Source organism: Diadema antillarum, unplaced genomic scaffold (assembly GCF_040938485.1).
Source record: "Diadema antillarum isolate AM-2024a unplaced genomic scaffold, OU_Dant_1.0 seq00000581_RagTag, whole genome shotgun sequence".
In the NCBI taxonomy this organism is placed as follows: Eukaryota; Metazoa; Echinodermata; class Echinoidea; order Diadematoida; family Diadematidae; genus Diadema; species Diadema antillarum.
The window spans coordinates 1,436,027-1,452,966 of record NW_027271515.1 but is presented as its reverse complement, the minus strand read 5'-3'; the positions used below and the strand labels follow the sequence as shown (position 1 = coordinate 1,452,966).

At 41.6% G+C, this 16,940-nt stretch overlaps 1 protein-coding gene across 1 annotated transcript; it reads right to left on the bottom strand.

Moving 5' to 3' along the window:
* Positions 1–2,028: 2,028 nt before the first annotated feature.
* On the bottom strand, positions 2,029–15,638 carry LOC139735504 (nudC domain-containing protein 1-like). The gene is made up of 9 exons (XM_071646261.1): positions 15,508–15,638; positions 12,225–12,379; positions 10,605–10,793; positions 9,595–9,808; positions 8,562–8,753; positions 7,722–7,935; positions 6,273–6,417; positions 4,370–4,504; positions 2,029–3,243 (listed from the first exon to the last, which is right to left on the bottom strand). Exons 1-9 carry the CDS (start codon positions 15,620–15,622, stop codon positions 2,788–2,790), a joined length of 1,815 nt encoding a protein of 604 aa, XP_071502362.1. The 5' UTR covers positions 15,623–15,638; the 3' UTR covers positions 2,029–2,787.
* Between the last annotated feature and the right edge of the window lie 1,302 nt (positions 15,639–16,940).

Below are 16,940 nucleotides of genomic sequence, written 5' to 3'. Positions count from 1 at the left end.
TCAAATTGAGAAGAGAATCTCTTTCACAGATGCAGTAAAGCACATGCAAACCAAACAAACAGCAAAGACTCAACACATCCCCAAAGCTGTGAAAATGAGACAGAAATAGAAGTGAAAGAAAAGACACAAGAAATCAAAGCACCAGAAAGTAAGAAGACTGCCGAAACCTTGAAGCAAAAACATAGGGTGCAAGTTCAGCTCGACAAAGATGCAAGCCAGAAGATGGCATTCCATATGAATGGCGGTCTGTACACCTGGAATGTCATGCCCTTCGGCCTGACCAATTCACCCACCACTTTTGAGAGATTGATGGATAGAGTGGTTGCAGGATTGAAGTGGGAAGTGTTGCTGATTTACCCAAATGACATCATAGTGTATGGAAGGACCGTGGAGGAAAAACTGGAGAGACTTTGGATGATGTTTCAGAGACTGAGAGAAGTCAGCCTCAAACTAAAACCCACTGAAGTGTAACTTGTTTAAGACCAGCATCCACTTCTTGGGCCACATCGTGTCAGATGAAGGAGTAAGCATGGAGCCAGAGAAAGTTGATTCAATGAGAAGTTGGCCAACATCAACCAACGTGTTGGAAGTGCGAAGCTTCCTGGGCTTGGCATTATATCACAGGTACTTTGGGAAGGTACATGTAATTGCAGAGATACGGTAGTGAGACTGCTACACCGGCTCATGGAGAAGAACCGACCATTTGTCTTGACAGGTGAATGCAAAATCGCATTCAAGGAACTGAAAGATCACCTCACGAGCCAATCAATCCAAGCTTATCCACAACTAGAAGGAGACTTCATTCTAGACACAGATGCCAGTAACAAAGTGATAGGAGCAGTGCTGTCACACATAATACAAGATGGGCAAGAGACAGTTGTTGCATATGCCAGCAAGAGTTTGGAAAGGCCGAGAAGAACTATTGTGTACCAAGAAAAGAGCTTCTTGCAATAGTGGTGTACTTCCAACTCTATCATGGAAGAAAAGACGAGGCTACCTTGGGAGGCATCTCCAGTGACAGTGTCCTCGGGAGGGAGAACTCCGACTCGCAAAGCTTTCACAGCAAAGTCTACGTCTTTAGGAAGGAGCCCCTCACCTGCGTTCCATGAGACAGGAACTCTTGACTATTCTGGGCAGCACAGAGCAAGTGAGTGAGATGGTCGGTCGAGTAAGGGGAATATCAACCTGTGCATCAACAGTATTAGAAAACAGCGTAAAGGAATTTCACATTCCAGACAACATCATCGTTGTCCGATGTACTGAACGATACATACACAACAGGGGAGAGTACATACAGGTGATAATGGAGGAAATAAGAAGGATGACGATGGAGTAAGATAGATTCAACAAACTGTCGGAACTCCGAACGTTAATGTAACACACTGGATAGGTAAGAGAGATTGAGTATTGCATGCTGATGAACAAAGGTTGACAACCATCCATTCTGTGAAGTGGTCAAGTGGTCGACTCATCTAGCAGCCTTTACGCATTCTCCAGCGGGCTTGTTGCAACGAGGGACTGGAAGCTAGCAGCAATTAGTGGTTATTGGTGATGTACTTTGTGAAGTAGGCCACCAGCTCCAATTTGCAAAAATTTCTTGCTGCAAATATATATCTTGCTTTACAATACTTTTGTTCCAAAACTGGCTTCAAATTCCATGAAAATATGATTCATCCTTACATTTCTGATAGCTACAAGAAATGTAATTGATAAATTACATAAAAGAATGGTAGAGCGAGGATTCTGAACGCCGGCACAGTGTTGTCTGTATCACCAAATGTGACCCTGCATCACAAAACAAACAGAAAGTCGCCAGACATGAAATTTTAGTTAAGAGCATATTCTGAAAGAGCACACTTTAAGCTTTAAAATGGTGTATAGCTCAAATCAAATGGACTCTCCTAACCTATCTAAATATTGGAGAGAAAGCACAGACTCAGGAAAAGTGTGAACTGAGAAAAGAGGCTCTGAAGTACAGTGTCTATTCAAGCACTTAATCTTTACCAAGCCGTGCTGGCTGTGCGATGAATGGGACAAAAAAAAAACCCAAAAAAAACCAGGATGTAAACCACAGGAGTAACAACAATGAAGGGATTATCAGATTAAACTGAAATTGAGCATGCCTTATTAACACATTCTGTCCATAATTACTACCAACTTTCAAAGCAGCAGCACCCTCCTTTCAAAAGTTATTGGAGTTGGAAGTGAAGAGTGTGTACAAGGTTTTTAAGAAATGAAAAGGGGACTCTAAAGACACACCTAATCACACTATTCTACCAAAAAATGTTCGAGATAAACTGCTAAAAAAACACACTTTCCTGCCCGTTTTATGATCCCAAATTTTAGCACAATGTAGAAGAAGACTTGCTCTTTCAGAAAATATGAAAAAGTCAAGATCGGCTAGGTTGACTCATTTCACCTATTTTCAGTCCTCAAACAAAATCAGTGTGTGCGACATTTTGTTCGTTTTGTGATGCATGGTCACAAATAGGTTTGTACGTGCTTGCAATGTTCATGCTAAGCAGGCATTCACGCCTTTTCACACTACAGCTTCGCACATGTCCTGTACAGGTGAACTGTCTGTTTTCATTCTAGCTATATCAGAAGTAACGTATACCCAACCACAAGAATATGTAACATCTTGTCACATCATTGCTTGCACACATTGCATTATATGTTCACCATTGTGATGTGGAAGAGATGATTCCTCTGGTGTAGCAACTGAAACCACTATGACACAATAACATGTGTCATTTGCTTTCGGGACATTCTTCAGTTACAATGTTCTCAGTTCACTTTGACTCTGATGACATAGAGTTTCTTACTGGTGAGTATAAACAGTCTCTCGTCTGTGGCTTGCATGCCAAGAATGTCATCATTTGAATCCAAGCTGACCACCTGTTGCTTGGCCACCTGACCAATCACACGCCCACTTTTACGATTTCGAAGGGGACTAGGAATGTCTGATGGTTGCCGATACACATAGGCATGCTTTGAGCAGTCGCATAGGACACAGTAGGAGGTGTCGGGGGCACAGCTGGCAAATTTACAGTTTCTCTTGGAAGCCTGCACGTAACCAAGTGCATTGAAAGTAGCTTCGTGTTGCCATGGTGATGTGATCTCCGGGGTCACGGCCCTTGGCTGCCATATGATTCCGTCCACATCGTGTCGCAGGCAAATGGCAGGGGCTGTGTTGGGTTGGAGAGGTGCCTTGAAAAGCCTCTGGTGACTGGCTAAACTTGCCTATGGAAGATAGAAGGAGGCAAAAATTACACCAGGTAACTGAGAAACACTTCAACAAAAACTAAATGCAATTTTCGTGTTGGCAGGTCACAGTATGTATGCAATAATGTGTGCACATGAGCTGTACTCTATGAAAATACTAGGACAGGCCCAATACCTAGGTCTTTCTTCAAAGCCTACAAACTCTACATGTCCAGTTGCAAATCTGTAATATGAAATTCCATACAGAAGGCATGAAAAATTCTTTGTTCAATACTGGTCTACAAAATGAAATGCTGCACCTTGTGTTAGTCTCATTTAACCTTTCAGCTGTGACTCGCTCACCAATTTTCGGTATTGCCAATGCGCAGAAAACTTCTGCACACACTGAAGAGCCCTGTCACAGATGCACTGTGGGATTCCTCAGTGCCATTGTCACTTCCGGTTGTCTCGCGCACGTCACAGCTTCCATACAATTCAATGAAGTTATATGTCTGCTTTTCCGTTGTTACTCCTTTTTTCTTGGCTATCATTCACCTTTAGAAGAGTTTGAAGTTTCTAAATTTTACTGATTTGCGGTCACTAGAGTCATAGTTGACTACTGCAAGGCTTCAATGTGCTGATGGAAAGTGAAAAAATCTTCAACAAAAAATACCCCTGGATAAAGACAGGATGTGACCCAAGTGCATATGCAGCCAAAACCAGGGTAAGTTTGTCCCCTGAGCTATCCCATATACATATCCAAAATGCCGCTCTGCGCACGGAATCTAGGTATTGGCGATACCAAGAATGGGCTCAATGTACAGGTCTTCTTTCCATGTTTGCTGGCACAGAAATCCTGAAACTTTGGATGTGAGTTACTCAATCATTCTAACCCCAACTGTGTTGCAGTGGCCGTCATGTGAAACTGAAGTGCATTGCTACCTTCTAAAGTCAATCTAGCATAAATCAGGTCACGTTTCAAGGGTGGCCACTAGCTGTTGTACAACCCAGCAGGATATAAGCGAGTCCATGAACACATCAAGGGTCAATCAACAGAGACTGCAAATTTGGAGAAGAGAGATATAGGAAAGGGAGAAGGAAGAAGGAAGAAAAGAACGAGCCAGAGAAGGAGACTGGCTGACAAGATTTCTTTCATCCCACTGACCTTGTGGCTGATGGTGTGTAGCTTTCCATCGATGCGATAGATGCAAACAGTGTTTTCTAGATTCATGTCACACTCCTCCAAGTCCTGGGGACTTATCCCTGGTCGGCCACCAATGTCTCCACTGGGATCAGCTCCCTGAAATCAGAGCACACAGTTTAATGGATATTGTACAGCACCTAATTAGAACGTAGCTATCCGACTGGTCAATTGCCCATCATGTGACATTTAGTTAAAAGTTCCATTGCGCACTGTGGCTGTCAGCCATGCAATTTTGTTTGAGCAAAAATGGATAGTGCATGGCTGACGTCACCCATTTCCATTGACTGCCATGATAAACTCACGATTGACTCGTAGTTTGTTCCATCGCATGGCTCTGATGTCACAATAAACAAACATTTGCTGCGTGCACTTGACAATCACAAGCAGACTTACAAGCGCGTACTTTTGTCACTCAAATTTGTAAACAACTTCAACCCATCGGCGTCACATACATACAGTACACGGTGACTGTGATGTGCAGCTACTCGTTCGTCTTTCACAGAAAATGGTTGCCATTTCTGTGCTAAATTCAACCACATCTGTTGACGTTCGAGGTGTAGTGTAAAACAAATAGGCCTGAATTCACGAAGGTGGTACAAATGAAACCATGGTTTAAACCATGGACAAAAACCATGGAGGGCCAAGTGTCGCAAGGAATATTTCGTTACGAAATCAGTCATTTCGTCGATCAAATGATTATTTTGTAACGAAATGACAGCATTTTGTAACTAAATGAACATTTCGTCCACAAAATAATAATTTCATTAACGAAACAGTCATTTTGTCGACAAAATGACCAATTTCATAACGAAATATTCTGTGCGACACTTGGCGTTCCATGGTTTTTGTCCATGGTTTAAACCATGCTTTCATTTGTACCACCTTCGTGAATTTGGGCCATAGTGTATTGTCTTTACTCGTGCAATGGAACAAGATTTCGCACTTGTGACCATTCATATATGACCATTTGTATATTAACACTAACATAATGTATACAAGGGCACATTTTCACATAGGGCCATCACCTGTCAAGCAAGAAGAATTCTATGAAGCTTTGTGGATAATGTAATAAGTACAATGGGCTTGCACTAACACAAGACATTACAAAGTGCAGTGACCACTGTGATTTCAACTTAGAATAATTTGTATCAGGGATGCCGAAAAGATAAGAATGCAAATCTTCCCCTCAACCCCTTACCCATCCCCACTCCCCTCATCTTCCCCTTTCTCTCCCTTTCCCTCTCAACCTACATCTCCTCTCCCCCTCCCATGTCCTCCCCCTCCTCTCTCCCCTTCCCTGTCCCCTCCCTTTTCCGCTCCCCTTTCCCCTTTTCCCTCCCCCTCTTCCCTCTAGTCTCCCCTCCTCCCTCCCCTTCCCCATCCCCTCCCTTCTCCGCTCCCTTTTCCCTCTCCTCATCCCCCTTTTTCCCTCCCCCTCCCCCTCTCCCCTCTCCTTACCCCCTCCACTCTCCCCTCAACCATCCATCTCCTCTTCCTCCTCCCCTCTCCCATCTCCCTTCCTTCTCCCCCAAACCTTCCCTCCCCTAACACCCTTCACTCCCCTAACACCCTCCCCTCCCCAACCCCCTTTCCCTCATCTCCTTACCCCCTCCACTCTCCCCTCAACCATCCATCTCCTCTTCCTCCTCCCCTCTCCCATCTCCCTTCCTTCTCCCCCAAACCTTCCCTCCCCTAACACCCTTCCCTCCCCTAACACCCTCCCCTCCCCAACCCCCTTTCCCTCATCTCCTTACCCCCTCCACTCTCCCTTAAACCTTCCATCTTCTCCTCCCTCTCCCCTCTCCCATCCCCCCCCCCCCCCCCCCAATTCCAATCACCATGGTATACAGCTTCCATTCCTCACCAGAGCATCAGACGTCAGGTGTGCCAGCCTCTCATGTATAATCCTGGCCTGGTCTGGATCAGCCACATACTCCCCTCTGGTGTTTCCTACCACCACCTCGGTCCACATGAAGCCTTCATCCTGCTTGGCGAGTGTCACCTCCAGCCTGAGAGATGATGGAAAACCAAGATGGAAATGATGCTATATACTGCTTCTCATGAGCTCCTCACACACTCACAGAAAAAAAACAATCAAATAAGCTGAAGCACAAACATCACTTAACAGCTTAAATTTACATTGATGATTATTTTGTTCATTAATTTCATGGACTACTACTGTGCACATAAAGAAAGGGTTTGAGCTAGAACACAGTCTTGCTCTTACTTTTGTTCTTACAATGTAAGCATTCCTTACAGAATGTGATATATCTACAGGATTGGTCTCTAAAAGATGTTAATTGCAAAATTAGGATTTGTAGGTGGCAACACCCTCCAAAATTGATTGTGATAAAATCCAATGGTTATTTCTATATGACAGCATCAGTTTTTTTGTGCTTCTAAAAGCACTTTGAGAAGCACAGAATAAAGAGTACATGTGATGGTTAGACAGTGTTCTACAGGTACAGCTTGAAAATTTGCAACAGGTCTCCATATCGGTGAACATATGTGACCCACAACGACAAAAGGATCTGAAAGTCACTAACAGCTGAGCTGAGAAAATCAAGTTTGAAAGTCAGATCACCAAAATCGGTCAAAACCATCAAATTTCTGTTGCTGGCAGAATGTTGTAGTCTAAAGTTTCATCTATAATCTGCCGAAATTTTGAAGCTAAATGATTGAAGGAAAGGCAAGAAATTAGCATTTTTCTGGGCCATGACTTTCTGACTTTCAACAGAACAGAAACGTGTCTAAAGATTTGGATTTAGCGCCGCAGATAGACTCCACCCTAGCAACGAGGGATTGATCTTATTGGTCAGTGCGTGGCATCTTAGTTACTAATTGGTTGTGCATAGACCACTGGCGCTATGTTTGAATGAACATCGCAGAGGTTGCAGTGAACAGACTTTCTATTGTCATGAGATGAAAACTGTCTTATCTTCCCTTGATCACGATTGCGTCGGAACTCTGAAGGAGGTTTTCTCAAAACACTGATTTCCTAGACTACTCAACATGGTTTCATAAAATCATCAACATCTCTGTGACTGAGTACTTTAATGAGTTGTGTTACAATATCAAAGCAGAAGAGGAAGGGAATAATGTCATGTCATTTTCAGAAAATCAACCTCCCTCGACTTTGGGATCCTTTTGTTGTAGTGGGTAACATATTCACGCTCAAATTTGAGTTGAGGACAACCATCCTGCTGGTCATCTATCTGTACTTTACAGAAAACAAAATATATGCTCTATGGACCCAATTTGATACTGGATAGATGATTGACCGATACAACACACAACCACACATCGTAATTACTTGCGCTTCTCTAGTGTCCATGTACAGCAGGTGATGTCAATTAGCCTAAAGAGGGCACCAGACAGCAGCTCTGGTCCGTTCTTGATCCTGACATCCAGCCTGTCAGCCTCCATCACTACATGGATGTCTGGTTTGGAGACGGTTGCCGGGACGATGAAAGTGATGCTGACATCCTCTCCGGTTTGAGTCCATGTGAAGAGTGGGAGTGAAGCATCTGATGGATGAAAAGCAGTAGGCCCAACTATGCCAGCTTTACATCCACAATATGTGGATGTTCTCTTACTGTAAATATGTGACTTTGATGATGTAAAGTCTGTAACATCTACAATGAAGACATTTACTCTGGAACCATGTTTAGAACATAAAACTATATTCGGTATAACACTAGTCAATAAAATACTCGTCATAGATGTAGAGTTCCTCATATGAATATTATGAAAATATAATTTTTTTGTATGCATGTACATGCATGTGCATGTGTGTACATGCATGGTGTGTGTTTTCTATCTATTTAGACTTAAAACTAAGGCATTTGTATTACTTTTGTTTTGAAGATAATTGTCTGAAAGCAAATGTCATTTCGGCAAGCTATACAGGATTCACTTTCATTTCTTGGGTTTGATTAGCCCATCAAGCAGAACTGTGAGGGTTTCATTTACATATGGAAATATATATATATTTTTTTTTTTCTTTTCTTTTTTTTTTTTTTGGGGGGGGGATAATTTGTTTTTGTGTGTGTGCTTTGTTTGTTTGTTTGTTACATAGTTGCAAGAAATAACGCACCGACACAAACACACACTAGAAACTAGAACCACACAAGATATATGAGTGAACCCTTACCTTCCTCTTTTGCCTCCTCCTTTTTCTCCTCCACCTCATCATCCTTCACTTGATTGACAGCATCTGAGATGACCTCAAAGTCAGCCTCACTGGCCACATAGAGCCCCTGACCTCCCTCCTCCAGTCCAATGTAGACAGGAGCAGTGGGGCCTTGTAGCTGTCTGGTGTTCTCAACCTCAAAGTCAGCTAAATCTGGCACCACACGGAAATGACACAAAACAGCAAATCAAATTAAGAATATTTTACACACAGTGGTGTACAGTACCCTATCACCACACATCTTTTGGATAGTCTGTAAAATCAACTTATCATTGTATGTGTGTGTGTGTGTGTGTGTGTGTGTGTGTGTGTGTGTGTGTGTGTGTGTGTGAATTCAATATCATAAACAGGTGGGGGATTACACAGACTTTAAATCGGCCTTAATAGTTAAGATACAACTTTAAATCATGTTATGCTGGTTTTCTTGCTCAGCTTTAATCAACGTTTTCAGAATCCACTTCAAATTGTAATAAAAATTTGCAGACAAATTCCTTTGTCACTTATTTCATTTTGTGTGTTTATGGCTGCATGATAGTCTCAAAAATTTGTATTTTCACTGGGAAGTCAGTATACCGTATAAGACTCACACAGTATACTACAATTTAAAGTTGATCTTACCTTTCAAGACTGACTTAAATTCTTTGGGAAGCACACTAGGATTGCCAAAAAAATGAAAATCAGATTCTCTGATCACCATTTAAAAGAAAATGCTACGGACAGCACAAAAATGCTGTCTAAAAGGTGGATGTGCGCACTCAATAGAAACTGGCAATATCACACTTGCATATAACTCATATATTCCAAGTGAGAATTAGATGCACACCTCTTTGCTGAAACATTCTGAAATTTGTTCCTCAAATCTCATGCAGTTGTATATTGTATGCACATGACTACCATAACTATGTGATGCCGTAAAAGCAAAAATATTATCTGGCGAACCCTATGGGAGTGACCTTACAGGACTAATTTCTGATCAAGATATTAAAATACTGACCACTCCCTGCACTCAGAGTAATCCATTCTAAGAAGGTGGCATGGTCACTCTTGTTGTCTGAGCTCTGGTTATCTCCCTGGCTTCCCTCGCCCTCATCTCTCTTCTCAATATGAAGCAGGATGCAGTCAACCTTGACCCTTGACCCTTCCTCTGTCACTGTCGAATGCTGGAGGATGGCTGGGGCACCATTGCATACTTCCTTCTTAAAGACAATCTGCAGGTAACACACACAAAAACAATGTCTCCATTGTGTCCCATAATGTCTCCATTGTGTATAATGTCTCCATTGTGTCCTATAATGTCTCCATTGTGTATAATGTCTCCATTGTGTATGCTGGTTCTTTGTCCCCCTGTGCTAATCAAAATTATACACATAAGATTTCCTGCTTGGGGGATAACCTCTCTTTGGCATGCCATCTCATGTTCCAGTTAGGATCTACCTATGGCACATCAGCATCTACAAATATACCACTTTACAATTTTAGCAGCACAATTAGCAGCATGGAACACAAGTATGTCTTTAAGTTGCTGTAATTTTCATTGGCTGCTCAAGGTAGCTTTGGTACCCTTATGGTGGAAGAATATGATTCATGAGGTACGTAATAAAGTCAAATGTAAGCCAGTTGTTGCGCTCAATGATTTTATACTTTTTCTAAATTACTTAAAGACAGTTATAGAAGTTAGCTGATCAAGACTTTAAGCTGTTAAAACATCCCTCTTTGCATCAGTAGTATTCAAGAAGTACATCTTCCTATTTCTTTTACTTTCTAAGAGTGTAGATGTAAGATTTAAAACCACTGTTACCTACATGGCCATGGGAGATTGCTTTGGTGATGACATGACATTGAGTAGGAGGTACTCTGGTATTTGCAAGCACCTAACTTACAAGAGCTTGGTCAAGAGCTACAAGAAACTAAATGTTTCATTTGATTGTTTCATTCCATGCACAAACTTGGATACCGGTATACTTTATAAACAGTAGATCCTATTAAAGTCTGTGTCAGGTATACCTTCCATTCTGAGATTTCTGCACCGTCTCTGTTGCCAGTATCTAGGACATAGAGGAATCCTGCTCCGTCTGAGAGTACACAGAGCTGGCGTGACGTGAAGTGGGCCGAGACATTGTGCCTTGACCCCGTCCTCTTAGCGTGAGCTCCAGGAATGGTGAAAACTACCCTGGACTCATTCAGCTGGGAATCCTATGGATACAATAGAATGACATGAATAAATGACATGCTTTAATCAACGCTCTATCTATGATTCCATAAATCATATTTTGATTAATTTTTATAAATGAAATGCACTCTAGTTCTGTATCATACCAGGAAAGCTAGAACAATGATCAGTGATTTTCTTTGCTCATCTTTTAATAATTGAACCCTAAATGGTACAACCTTCAAGTTTGTTTGTTTAGTATAGGACACCTTTTTTCCATGTAAGCAACTTGAAATTCATCTAGGTAAATGCTTCCTAGGATTTTGTAAGTTTGTATAATACTGACAAGACTTTGTGACAAGATACCACACACAACTTAATTCAGGGCTGCCAACATTGGAAACTAGTTGAGAGTGAGACTCCCATAGGCCAAGGCTATAATTTAGGAGTCAAAATGAGTGAGATCAATAGAAATGCATGCAAATGAAATAAAGTTTTAGAGTCAGAAAGGACCAAAATGAGTGAGTCTCACTCTCAATGAGTGAGAGTTGGCAGCCCTGCTTAATTGCTTGTGTTTCAAAAGGCCAGTACTTTATGCACAGATAGCCTTGGATAAAACATGTACATGTACATTGTATAATAATGCAGTAAAGGGCTATGAGTGGGATGAAGAAAGTACATGTAGGTGACCTTCGGAAGGAATTGGAAGACTGCATGGTATTGTTGTATCACACAAGGTATTAACCCGTTGAGGACTAGTCCCGAGTATACTCGGGCAAGTGTGTATGGGAAATGTGTGTTGTGACAATATCAGTCCGTCCTCAACAGGTTAAGGCATGATGATGTCTGGAGAAAGGAGTGTAGGGATGACCAAGGAAGTGATAGGATAGAGGAATGACAGCGATGGATGTAAGGTGTGGAGTGGAGTCATGGCAAGCACAATTCTACACATGATTGGAATGCATGTAATACAGAAAGTACAACCACAATAGATGTCACTTTGGATCCTGAAAATGCTCGCAGTGTGGTTTCTATGCATGTATATGACAGATTTGTTATCAAAGCTTGCCTACTACTAGAATCTCTCTATGAAAGAACTACAACACACAGAAAATAAATTCAAAACAAAAAAGATATCATAGGTTTGATTTTTGAAGACTAAACTGCCATTTGTTCAAAGACCAAGTTCATCTGCTGACTTCTAGCAGATGAATAGCATTAACCACATCAAGCTTTGACCACTTGTCACACACTTCAACAACACAGTTACAACTTGCAAAGATGTACCCTGTACTAAGTAGTCACTTTTCTTCTGCATTAGCCTTCTATAAAAATCTTGATCTGCCAAGCCACAATATTTTAAACACCACTATTTTGATGATCTCTAACCTGTCCATGCACTTATCCATTCACCAGCTTTCAAACTTAGACAAATTAATACAAATTTCCTCCGAATAAGGATCATTTCAACTCACCAGAACAACCCTCTGTTGAAATAGTTTCCACTCCGTGGTGACATAGTAGACACAATTTGGATTCCACAAGTCCCCTATCAGGTGATTGGTCAACCCAAATAACTGCATGTGTTGGAAGGTGTACTCATCTTCTCGCAGCTTCACCTCATCTATAGCTAAAGAAAATGTGAAGAGCAAAAGGCAACGCTTTATGTCTCTACATCCAAGTAAACTCCAAGTAAGTATCTATATAGGGCAACTGCTCGAAATTCCCAATGGCAGTTTGCGGTCTTGCCCCTTTCAAAATCAAAACGTTCATGGCCACAATATCTTTTTTAATAGTCAGTTGTGCCCTTTGAGCAGCTTTGTGCCCCCTCAAGAAAGTGGCCTTGACCCAAATTTGATGAAATTTGAGGCCTGGGGCAATCACATCCAGGGGTTTAAGTTATGTACAAAATCTCCTCACGTGCATGCTCATCACTCAGAAAAATCCCACAGCTTGCATGGCTTGCACGCTGTCTGCACTGGATGCAGCAGCGGGATGCTTGCGCGAAAAGGTGCCCAAAGGCTGCTGGACGGCAGAATTCAGGAAGAAAGTGAACCTGTAAGTGATTAGTTTGCTGACAAATTTGAGTACCCATCTACAGTGTGGAATAGTAATTTGGAATATACAATGTATGCACAAGATCAGGTTAATTCTGATTTTATTTTTCTCTTTATGAATACTTGTAAAATGATCTGAGACTTCACTTTCATGGTGCCGAATTGTGCATGGAGAGGAGAGAGCCACAAAAAAAGCACCAAAAATTTCGAGTAAGATCAGGCTTATAGAAGCAGCAGCCCTGCATTGAGCAAACCCGCTGTGTCAGATGTGAGATGGTTGATAAGGCAACAGGAGACATCATGAACACCTCGCCCAGTGCAGAGGGCAAGGCCTCTAATGAGCACCCCGGCCATGCTCATGAGTAGGAGGGATCCTTCTGAGCCAGAGCCCCCCTCATGAGAGGGTTGGGAAAGACTTCCATATGTACCCCCCCCCCCCCCACTTTTATACACCTACATTGTATGAGCTTGCTCTGAAGTTCGCATTTCCCTAAGACACCAAGATCAATGTTACCATAAGTCTAACCCTAACCCTAATCCTAAACTGAGTAGTACTGTAAAAGTGGAAATTTTCGCGGTGCTGACATTTTTGCGCATTTCGCGGAACCCCAAACTAGCGCGAAATAAAAGCACTCAAACATTTTTGCTCATCATATGTTCCAGTTGTTGATGTCTTGATTCCGCGGAATTAAAAACAAGCGAAACCCTTCTTGGCAAGACTTCCATATGTACCCCCCGCTATGCGTTATTTGTAAGTATAACATGAATAAGTTTAGATGGCTTTGGGATTAGGATTAGAGTTTACTGTAAAAGTGGATATTTTCACGCGACTAATTTTTCGCGATCGGCGGGGTAAGAAGGGGGAAAGACTTCCATATGTACCCCCCACACACTTTTATATACGTACATTGTATGAGCTTGCTCTGAAGTTTGCATTTCCCTAAGACACCATTCCTGGACTGATCTAGCCAAGGAGGTAGGTACACTCCTTGAATCTGATCTAGCTAGCTTAGTTAGAGCAAAATTACATGCCACTATAAAATAGCACACACTGTCACTGACATGTGCATGCACATGCCATACAGTCATGTGTCAGATCAGACAGAAAAATCTGTCTGTCCAGCTGTCTGGAGGTTCTTTTTCATCATTTTTTTTTTTTTTTACGGCTCTCCTTCAAGCCTATTGAGGCTATTGTTTAGGCAAGGGGATTCCGTGAAGCCAGATCAGATGCAGTCTTCAAGGAACATATCCCCAGCCCCGGCCCGGCTAGCTCGACCAGACGCACAGCATATCACATATCCCTGTATCGCGACACTTGTGTGTGACGACAGGGCTGTGTAATCCCGGGCAAGATACAGACCAATTTTTCGGTCAAGTGTCAGATTTGACAGAAAAGATCGGTTTGTAACATAATCTCCTCCTTCTTCCGGAACCAAAATTACAAAACTATCAAAAAAAGTCAGCAAGAATGATAAAAAGACTCCTCCTCAGCGAGCTCCGAACAGATGGATTTTTCTGTCTACACTAGTTACCTATAAATTTAAATTTATTAAATTTAAACGTTACAGGACAAGTGTCAAATCAGCCTATATAGCCATATGATAGGGTTTGTTGCGGTAAATAAGTATGAGAAAACCGGTGGAGTAAAAGAGCATCGTCATTCAGCTCCACGCTGACAGCAACTTATTATACCCCCAACGTTAATTATAATTTGACCGTGCCCGCCCCGCCCGTCGCGTCGCCCGTGGCGTGCGTGGGTGGGTGGCATACGATGGTGCGATGGCTTGTGTGGGTCTAGACAGAAAGATCCGTCTGTCCGGAGGACTCTTTTATATTTTGCCATTAACGCTGTCCTCCGTAGACAGACGGAAGGTACCAGTACCCATTGCTGTGTGGATGTTCTTAACCACCGTCTCTATGGAAAATTGGGTGAGGTACCTCACCCTTCTCGATTGCGTCTAATTCACGGCCCTAGGTCGGCAAATTTAAGCTTGTATAGTTAAATAAACTATTCAAGAATAGACTACACTCACCAGATTAATGAATAATCCAATATTTCGGTAGAATTTTCAAAGCAAAACATACATCAACCAGCCATGCGTCGTCACGTTCAAACTGCAGAAACACAGTATGAATCTATTAGCCAGTCACATGCGAGGTAGCTTCTACGTGTTTTTTTTACTAAAACACGTACCTCGCATGTGATTGGTTTACAGATTCAAAATGGCGACTTACGGCTAGTGAACGGCGATGTTGCGATATGGATACAATTTCTGCATTATAACCGAGTTACTACGAGTATTTCGATTGCACAGTGTGAGAAATTCACCCCAAATATTGCTGCATAATGTGTCATGTCGTGTCAAACTTGTTTGAATGTAAAAAAGCTGTTTAAAATTTGGTTTATCGTAACGTTTGATCTGTGCGCGTTGCTCCACACAGGAGCTGGGATCATTGACTTCGGTCTGTATACGGAGGGGATCCGTGAAGCCAGACGTAGTCTCCGCGGAACATTCCCCGACGGACAGATACAGACCGATCTTTCGGTCAAGTGTGGGTCGCACTCAGTTTAGACACTTCACTTGTTTTGTACTAACACAGAATTGAACACTTCGGACTAGGAGTAGGACCTACAACGTGTAGAAAACAAGATGAATAACGTGGGGTTTGATTTTTTGTCATTTTTCAATGAAATTCTCACCAAAGTTAAGCGGTAGCTGGTAGGTTGGAAGCGTGTCTAGTGACAACTTGTATCCATCAAACTGGCTATCAACTAAGTCTCTGTTCACTCTCAAAACCTCTGTGCACGACGCCATTATGGACCCTTCTTTGGCCAGTCGAGTCGTATGTGTGTTGTCACAATCTCTTTGGTTGTGACTGCTGGTTGAAGTCGTTTGATGGCGCTATTTAGTCCGTTTGCGCAACAGCTCCCGGCGAATATTTCTGCATAAATAACTTTTAATTTTTGTAATTGGTTAAAACAATTTGCTGTCAATCTGAAACAGATTTTGGTTTTAAAGCATACACACCGGGTACTTTTATCATTACACATACTATTCAATAAACAACTAATGCTGAAATATCAGTACAAACTATAATATCCAATATTTACCACTGCAGCTAACAAAACAAATAATATACTTTTGTCGAGGATGATTCAATATAATTATTACTTATGCTAAGATTACTTCAAGATAATTTTGTAACTGATTTCTGTATTCTTTGTAGTCCGGACATTCTAAGAGGAAACGTTGCGCCGTTTCTAATATACCGCACTGAGAACATTTACCATCAATGTGTTTTCCTAATTTAAACAATGTTTCATTCAGTAAAAAACTTTTAATCTGTGAAGTATATTCTCATACTGTCTGCAATACAGATTGCTTTTACATTGTATGCCTTATGTTTGGTTGAGGAAATAAAAATCGACCTCTTTCAGAGTTTTCCCATTGTAGTTGTCACTGTTTCATATATGGTTAAATATAATGATATTCATCTCACTTATGCTGCTACGTACTTCTGTTTCCTGAATGTTTCAGCGCGTTTTTTGCTAACGTGTCGACTTTTGTTATTCCCTCTGATGTCAGAGTGGGAGGGGATCATTTCAAAATTGACTTTAATTTGTTGTTTTGTTAATGCGTATAGTTTCTCAATTCTGTCTTATCTCAATAGTAAAAGGGATGTATTTAAATATTTCAAATCACATAGAACGCTCAAAGAATCACAAAAAATAACTGAGTCGGTTATTTTGTTCTCTTCAATCCAATCTAATGCTAATATTATAATAACTAATTGTTCAGCTCGGAATATTGAAATTGATGAAATTTTATGAGCGATTTTTACTTCGTGCTTTGGTATGTATACTGCTGCGCTGGTGCATGTTCTGATGTTGGTCTTTTGATCCATCTTTATAGATGTGGGTGTATTTGTTCCATTTTTCATGAATAATGTTAAGCGTTACTAGGTTCGTTATGGCTGCGGTTTGGGGTGTGCTTCTTTTCTATTTTCGTCTTGGAATTCGGTGACTACTAATGGGGGAGGCATGAGCCAAGGAGGTACATTTGCATGGGTTGACATGCGGCTTTAGTTTCCCGAGTGAGATGAAGGACTCTTTTGATAAAAGGAGATTCGTCT